This window comes from Nannobrachium achirus, assembly GCF_963921795.1.
Source record: "Nannobrachium achirus genome assembly, chromosome: 7".
Taxonomy (NCBI): domain Eukaryota; kingdom Metazoa; phylum Chordata; class Actinopteri; order Myctophiformes; family Myctophidae; genus Nannobrachium; species Nannobrachium achirus.
In genome coordinates this window covers 53,374,592-53,383,703 of record NC_137816.1, presented here as the reverse complement: position 1 = coordinate 53,383,703, position 9,112 = coordinate 53,374,592, and the positions used below count along the sequence as shown (strand labels likewise).

The 9,112-nt window shown below is 43.0% G+C and overlaps 1 protein-coding gene across 1 annotated transcript; it reads left to right on the top strand.

Annotated features, from left to right (window-relative positions):
* Positions 1-260: 260 nt before the first annotated feature.
* On the top strand, positions 261-7,920 carry slc5a7a (solute carrier family 5 member 7a; the record flags this gene model as incomplete). Its single annotated transcript, XM_080729773.1, has 8 exons — positions 261-444; positions 942-1,055; positions 1,676-1,831; positions 2,091-2,239; positions 4,722-4,865; positions 5,664-5,817; positions 6,614-6,831; positions 7,234-7,920. 8 exons carry the CDS (start codon positions 261-263, stop codon positions 7,918-7,920), a joined length of 1,806 nt encoding a protein of 601 aa, XP_080585899.1.
* Positions 7,921-9,112: the final 1,192 nt, after the last annotated feature.

The window sequence follows — 9,112 nt, the reverse complement described above, 5'->3', positions numbered from 1 at the left end:
TTAGTAATGTGATTTGCCTGTGGGAGTTTTGAAATTTAAAGTGGCGGCTATAAATGTTGTGCGTAATTCCATTTTTACGCATAACAATTCCTAGAGAGACATGGTGGAACTAGCCTATATGAGTGACTGTAGAAATTCGATCGTTCAGTATTTCAGTCTTATTTTATTTTTTATTTTTTTAATGGCTACAGTTATTTTGGCTCAGCAGGACTCGGTGTATCCTCGGCTGTAGACGCGGTGCGGGCGCAGCGGGAGCGACTATGACGGTCCATATCGAAGGACTCGTGGCTCTCGCGGTCTTCTACCTGCTCATCCTTGGCGTGGGCATCTGGGCGGCATGGAAGAACAAGAACTCTGGAATGGCAGAAGGCACGGACCGCAGCGAGACCATCATGGTCGGTGGCAGAGACATAGGCTTATTCGTCGGTGGATTCACCATGACAGGTATTTTGTATGATTTGCAACTGAAGCCCTATAAAGAGGATAGGCTAATCAAACACTTAATTTCACACCAAAATCCTGATGCAAATAGGCGAACATTTACAAAATAAGTGTAGGCTACACTACTGGATTAATTAAATTACACAGATTTTTGTTTTGTTTTGTTGGTGTAGTGATTGGCATGAGCTGAGATTGTAGTTCCCACTTGCCAGACCTGCCAGACCGCGCAACCTGTCGTGCCAACAGGGCTGAGCCCGATTGGTAGGGCTGTTGTGCGCCGGGTCTTGGCTGTACTATGGGGGACTAAAATGCCAACAAATGTTGTACAATATGTACAAAATAGTGTGTACACTTCAAATGCATAAATTAAATGAACATAGGGTGTTTTCTGTGTAGAAATGGGTAGCTTTAAATACTGAATTAGCATAGCTCCTCCTTTCTACAAACTGATTTGCGTTGAAATGGAAATGATGCTAATGTTGACATTCTGTTATTTTTAGCCACTTGGGTTGGAGGGGGATACATCAACGGCACCGCTGAGTACGTGTATCTGCCGGAGAGTGGCTTGGCTTGGGCGCAGGCACCGTTTGGATACGCGCTCAGTCTGGTTGTGGGTGAGTTGCGCCGCGCGCAGTGGTGGAAAAAGTACTCGCATTTCTTACTTAAGTTAAGTAAAATAATTTACTACATAGCAGTACTGCAATGTAGAAATACCTTTTACAAGTAAATGCCCAGAATTCAAAATGTAGGCTACTTGAGTACAAGGATGTGTATCAAAATGTACTTGAAGTACAAAAAGTAAAAGTAGGCCTACGTATAGGCCTACTCATTATGCAGAATGTGTCATTTCACGTTTTCAAATATGCATGTGCAAATATTTTTAAATGGCAGATCTACAAGCTCATGCGTGGCATTGCTTTGTGATGATAATCAAAATCTACAAAGTAACTAGATAAGTGTTCAAATAAATGTAGTGTGCCTCTGAAATGTAGTGGAGTATAGAATTAAAAGTACTGGAAATTGGAAATAGTCAAGTAGTACAACGTACAATTACCTCAAAAGTGTACTTGAGTACAGTACTTAAGTAAATGTACTTAGTTACTTTACACCTCTGTCAATTAGGCCTAAAATTCGAATGCAGAAATGTTACTTTAAACAAAATAACTTTATAACAAGTGTCAAGTGCAACATGTCGCCCGAGCGTTGTATTGTTGTCTTGACCCCTGTTGTTCAGGTGGCCTTTTCTTCGCCAAGCCCATGCGTTCCAGAGGCTACGTCACGATGTTGGACCCCTTCCAGCAGTTGTATGGGAAGCGTATGGGTGGTCTGCTCTTTATACCTGCACTTATGGGCGAGATCTTCTGGTCTGCTGCCATCTTATCTGCCCTTGGTAAGTTCATACTGGATAAGATAGAGAGAGAGAGAGAGAGAGAGAGAGCGAGAGAGAGAGAGAGAGAGAGAGAGAGAGAGAGAGAGAGAGAGGCCCAGTTTCCTGCCAAATAAACAGTGGAAGTCACAATAACATGAAACCATTTTGTGTGCGTGTGCGTGTGTGTGTGTGTGTGTGTGTGTGTGTGTGTGTGTGTGTGTGTGTGTGTATGTGTGTGTGCATTGCCCATAATTGAACCCCTCGTTGTTCCATACCTCAGGTGCCACTCTGAGTGTGATTGTGGACATCAACATCAACATGTCAGTGGTCCTCTCTGCTTGCATTGCTATCTTCTACACCCTGGTTGGAGGACTGTACTCTGTAGCCTACACCGACGTGGTTCAGCTCTTCTGTATTTTCCTTGGACTGGTAAGTTACTCCTTATTCTTAAGCACTGTAACTTCCCGAGAGTTCATTTAACTCTTGTGTACAAATAAGGGACGCATTTGGTATTTTGCATCTTATGCCTTATGACTAATTTATTGGGAATTCTCTCACTTCTTTCATGTAACAGGGCATTAAGTAGGGCAATCCTTTTTGAAATACGGAGATACACAGTTTCTGCCCGACCGCAACAATATTATTATGCACCAATAGGATCAGGCTGTAAACAAAAACAGGCTGCCATGAATCTTCCAACCTTTGCAAACATCTGGTATGTAACGGTTGCCGTGGGAACAGGCCCAGGGGTGTGTCAATAGGCTCTATGCACAGCAAACATATTGGAAAGAAATTGGGCCTCTTCCTTACTTCCTTCCCCGTCCTTACCAGTTATACTATAACTTACCATGGGAAGTCAGCACTCGGGTGAAAGTATAGCCTTAAAAACACATGGTAGGCCACCACTGGGGCTTGCACCCTGGCCACAATATCCGCTGTGGGCTGCATAACTGAAGTGGCGGAAGTGCTGCGGTTAAGGGAAGTTACGTCACGCAGTGCAGGTCTGTTTACATCCACCAGCGAAACAAACCTAAATAGATTGTAGCTCTTAACTCACTCTTAATAGGCGTAACTTTGTCAGAATCCATGTTTTTGTTTGGATATTGTTTATTACGAGCGCAACCAAAGGGAAGTAGAATTTATTTTATTTCTCTTCCATCCATACCTTCATTGAGACTGGGGCAAAGGTTTTTGAACCACTGTATTACACTGAATGGAACAGAGCCTTAATTAGTACAATTGGTAAGAAGCCCAATACAGTCTATTTAGGATCAAGCCCTTTGGTGTTATCAGTTAGGCCTATTTTATTTTATTTTTGACTTTAGGGCACAAAATTCCATCAAATGAAACAATGATTTTAAGTCCACAAATAGTGATGAATTGAACTTACGGGTGAAGGATGATTTTTATTTCACTTAATGAAACCATGTACAAGCCTGTCAGCACAAACTTCAACTTAGTTTTTAGCCAGAGTGCCATAGTCCTTTGTTATCATCCAGTATCATGAGGCCCATGATACAAAATCCTTTGCTGGTATTGATGCAGTGCATTACTAATATTTATTATCCTACTGTAAATCAAAATCCACACACACACACACACACACACACACACACACACACACACACACACACACACACACACACACACACACACACACACACACACACACACACCCACACACACACACACTTCCCTGCATGATATGGATGTTTGGCCTGTTCTGTCTACAGAATCTAGCTTCTCCCTCCGCTGCTTACTGCTCAGGCTACGTACTGTACCCTCTCTTCTCAGAAGTTCACTCGAACACGGCTGTGTGGCATTGTTTGGGTTCAGTTACGTCTCCCAGTTGGCTGCTAGTACTACTATAGATTTGTGTCATGCCTTATATCTTATAGCCTGGTTTTCCAACAGTTCATACCAGGCTTGAAATCGAATCTGCAACAACTGCACGTAAGATCAGAAAAATACAGAGTACAGGTCATTATGCCCTCTGTGGTGAGGATGGAAAAAAAATGAACTAAACTAGTGAAAACAGACGATCTACAAGAACACAACGCCTCGCACCGCGAGGCGTTGTGTGCTTGTAGAAAAATGTACACATTTGAAACTTGGAGATACAAGGTTTCTGCCCGACAATGACGATATCTTCCTAGAGAGAGGAGGGAGAAAGGAAACCAATCCTGTCACCACCCCAATATGAAGGACCGTCATGAGTTTGGATAACAAATCTTCATTATTATTCTGCAAAACGATATTTACTGTGTTTTGTTTCTTTTTGTCTTATTTTTCTTCAAATTTAATTTTTGGATTGGTTCTGCAACGCATTTATTATTACTTATTTTTTTGTAACTTTAATTGTTTCTTCCACTCATTTTTGGCAATAAAAGCTGGCAGATTGCCTCTATTGAGTGAAACGTAAAGAGCAGCTGTTGGCAAGTAAGTTTGACCATGGGCCAACTAGAATTGCCAGTTAATAGTCATTGCATGGTGGGCCAGAACATAATCAGTGGTTAATTTAATAGCTGTAATTTGTTACCGTCCATCATACAATGATAACTATAATTCTATAAAAGTGAATGAAAACAGATTTGTTAACTGCATACTGATAGAACACAAGTGCAATGTAGATAGAAATACTGAAAGAGTTAAAAATAATGTTATTTAGAGACAGACTGTCATACTCATGACTCATGTATAGATAAAGAGATAAACATAGAACAGGGCGCAAAAGCATTCTTCAGGTGGTGATAGGTTCTCTACATTATAGCCTATATGGTATGCAAGACACCTTCTTAATGGTAAACAGCTACAAGTGTTTCCACATCTCCTAGCAACAATTGACCGTTTAACATAATATGTACCATTCATTAAATAACATTGGTTTTTTTTAATGTCTGATTGTTTCCAGTGGATCAGTGTGCCATTTGCTTTGAACCACCCAGCAGTGACAGACATTACTGTGACGGCTGTGAAGCATGTGTACCAGGCACCCTGGCGAGGCGTCATCCACAGGAACGACATCTGGACATGGATTGACAATTTCTTTTTACTGGTACATAATACATTTTAAGATATTTACGTCGGCTTTACGTACTCCCGGTGGGGGCTCCTCACTGGTAGGTGAGTCAGGATACAACACCAGTGACAACACAGACATGTGTGGGGAGGAATCAATGGGCATAACGACTAAATTGGGGAGAAAAAGAGGTAAATAAATAAGAAAAAAGACTACTCTCTCAAGCTATGAGAGTCATTTACTATTCTCGAGAGCCATTTAAGTAAGTAAGCCTTGCAGAGCCATGAGGCCCATAGGGCAGGAGCCTATCTCCTGTTTCTGTAGCGTGAGGCAGCTTGATGTACAAGTACACTCCCTGGACATGACACTAGTATGTCGCAGGGACTTACCCCCAATCCAACCCTTGATGCTGAGTGCCAAGCAGGGAGGTACTGGGTTCCATTTTTCAGAGTCTTTGGTATGACCCGACCGGGGTTCGAGTCATTTATGATAGATTTGTTTTTGGGCTTTTGCCTTTATTGGCTAGGACAGTAGACTGACAGGAAATGGGGGGAGAGATGGGGAGTGACATGGGGCAAAGGTCGTCCGGATCGAGAATCGAGCCGGTGACGCCGCCAGGCATCCATGCCTCTGTGGCAATGCCAAAGTGGTATGCACTGGACCAGTAGGCCAGCGGGCACCCCCCATTTACCATTCTTGTATATTATTATTTGTAGTCTACACTACAACTCTTAATTTATCAATTTGTAGTTAAATTAAATGAATTGGATTGTATTGTGTAATTGGACTCCATGTTGTATTTTACGTGTGTTATGGTTTTTATTTGCCCTTTAGATGCTTGGGGGGATACCTTGGCAAGTGTACTTCCAGCGGGTTCTGTCTGCCTCCTCTGCGACATATGCCCAGGTCCTCTCCTTCATTGCTGCTTTCGGCTGCCTTATCATGGCTGTGCCCTCTGTTCTCATAGGAGCCATAGGGGCATCTACAGGTTAGACTGTGACGCACGCACGCACGCACGCACGCACGCACGCACGCACGCACACACGCACGCACACACGCACGCACAAACACTCAAGTCTGTCTTGTTTGCTTGCTTGGTGTGAATGAGCTTATTTGGAGTACGGTATGTGTTTACACTTGCACGCACATGCCTGCATGTGTGTGTGTGGGTGCGTGTGTGTGTGTGTGTGCGTGTCTCTTTTGGAGATATCTCAGGTGGATACATGTTGCCCTTAGATCTAAGAGAGTTTGGTAAATAGCAGCTGGTTCACCTCATCCATAATGAAGTAGCAATCCGTTTAATAACCATGGTGGTTCTGTAAATATTACATTAGAGGCAAGGGACCAAATTAGAGGTTTGATCTCCAGATTTTGGGGTATCAAAGTCCTTGGTGATACACTGATTACACTAGCAATGTTTGCTAAGATGTAATACACACTGGTTTACATAGGTGTAATACACTTGAATTGCTATGTGTAGAAGATGTCTTGCAAGCCACTGATATTTGTGGTACGTTTTTCCTGTTTGGTTATTGAAGCTCTACCCTCCTCTTGCATATTGTTTAAGTAGGCCTAAATCACATTCATTTAAGTAATCAGTCAGTAATACCACAGTATGCTAGTTCATATCTACTATTCTGTAAGTCTAAACCTTAACGTGTGTGTGTGTGTGTGCGCACGTGTGCGCACGTGTGCGCATGCGTGCTCATACAGTATGTGTGTGTATATTGGATGTGCATTTTCAAATGTGGATGGTAACACATCGACTCCTTTACTTTGGCCAGACTGGAACCAGACAGACTACGGAGCTATTCCCCCTAAAGATAATGGCAAAGCTGACATGATCCTACCCATAGTGCTACAGCATCTGTGCCCGCCGTTCGTCTCGTTCTTCGGCCTGGGCGCCGTGTCTGCAGCTGTGATGTCATCTGCAGACTCATCCATCCTTTCGGCCAGCTCCATGTTCGCCAGGAACATCTATCAGCTTGCCTTCCGCCAGTCGGTCAGTCCTTTTGTGTTTTGGTGTATGATGACCTACCCTATTATTGTAAAGTGCTACCAAATATCTTAATAACCATGTATGTCCAAAACCGTTTGTTTTGTATTTCTCATTTTTCAAATTATTTAAACTAGTGAAAACAGCCGATCTACAAGCACACGGTGCGAGGCGTTGTGTGCTTGTAGATCAGCTGTTTTCACTACTTTTGTGCGACGGGCCTTGTGTGATGAAGCAGTGCTTTACTTTGCGAAAAGATTTACAAATTTGAAACTTGGAGATACAAGGTTTCTGCCTGACAGTGACGATATATTTTCATATTTATTTATGTTTGTGATAATAATTTTGTGATGTTCTGTACAGTTTAACGTCCTAAACTTTTCTCTATCCATCTGTCCTCTTCCTCAGGCATCAGACCGAGAGATTGTGTGGGTGATGCGCATCACAATCTTTGTGTTCGGGGCTCTGGCCACGGTGATGGCGTTGGTTACTGGAACCGTTTACGGCCTGTGGTACCTGAGCTCAGACCTGGTCTATGTCATCATCTTCCCCCAGCTGCTTAGCGTGCTCTTTGTCAAGGGCACCAACACATATGGCTCAGTGGCCGGCTACCTGTTCGGCATGTTGCTACGTATAGGGGGAGGGGAGCCCTACCTGCGACTGCCCCCCTTTATCTACTACCCTGGCTGGACAATTGAGCAACGAGAAAATCCCATGACCAAGATGTTAGAGGACGTGGTTGTTCAGAAGTTTCCCTTCAAGACAGTTTCTATGTTGGCCTCGTTCTTGGGTAATGTCGGTTTCTCCTACTTAGCCAAGTACCTGTTTGAGAGCGGCAAGCTGTCCCACAAATACGACTTCCTAGACGCTGTCATGTCCAAGCACAGCGAAGAGATTATGGATAAAACAACACTCGTCAACCGCGGGAACAACATCGGGCTGTCGGAGATGGCGCCCGTCAAAACACGCTTGAGCGTGACCTTGGCAACCGCCTTCACGCGCCGTGACACGCTTCCCAAAGAATCATGTAAGAGTTTCGAGGAGGAGGAGGAGGAGTCCAGCCCTGACTCCTCACCGCATCACGATGCAGAATAACGGATTCAGGATGTGGAAAGACAACAATCCGGTTGCTAGTTTCTGTATCAAATGTGTCAACCACAAGAACCAGTAACAAATAACAAAATAATTAAGTAACGGTCCCCTCTTTGGGACTATTTAGAGCATCACACCCCTCATCCAGGGGACTGGAAACATACCATATCAGGACAAACACTGGCAGACTGCTGTGGTAGCTTATACTCACCGTCCAAATATGCACAGTAAAATCTTCAGCGTTCATTGAAATGTTAAATGAGCACTGAGGGTTTTTACTGAGCGGAGGGCTCCCGCTTTACAATCATCATCATATACAGTACGAGCACATGAACACGCACAGCTAGTAGAAAGCATATCCATCTCTCCTCAGATCAAAGACAATGAAAGGATATTTCAAGAGCCTCGAAATTTGTTTCGTATATTTTTGCGTCCTTCCGTCATGAGTTGTGAGTGGATGATTACATCTGGACATGACTGGAGTGATAATGGATGGACACACGGCACTGTGCAGTAATAGTACCTACAGAGACCAGGAGCTGTTGAAGAGAACCGCTGCATATTTTGATCGGAAACAATATGTCTGTCTGTCGTGACTAAGGGACCGACGGGACGGATGCCAGGTACGTACTGTACTGTATGAGAACTGCCTGACAGCACAGCTGTTACTTGTGAAAGATAATCACTAATAAGGCAAAGCAATAACTTATGCAGATGATGTAGGTCTATATCACTATTCCTGTAAAATGTGAGCATTCAATGTAATGCACACAGAAAGAAGAAACTGAAACAAAATGAGGGAAGACATGTACGTTCCACATTACTATACTGTAAGTTCGCTTGTGTTTCTCACCTTTGTAGGGATTCATACTTTTGTTTCTGGCTTAGATTGACTCTGCAAATAAGAAACATTTTTGCTTATAGAATAGGTGAAAAAGAAATATCAGAAATATTAACTAACAGTTAAATAATATTACATCTATTTTAGACTTTTGTTTTGCTCTAATTTAGATAGAACAGTGTATATAGACAATTATTGGGAGAGTAGGGAGAGACATGCAACACAGTCTGGTTGTGATTATGTGTCGATGCACTATCCAGTGGTCTACTGGCACACCCTACATTTTGGCCTATGTCGTGAAATTGTGAATTTGGGGTATTTCATTAAAATGTATATCACTCAGTCAAAGTGATG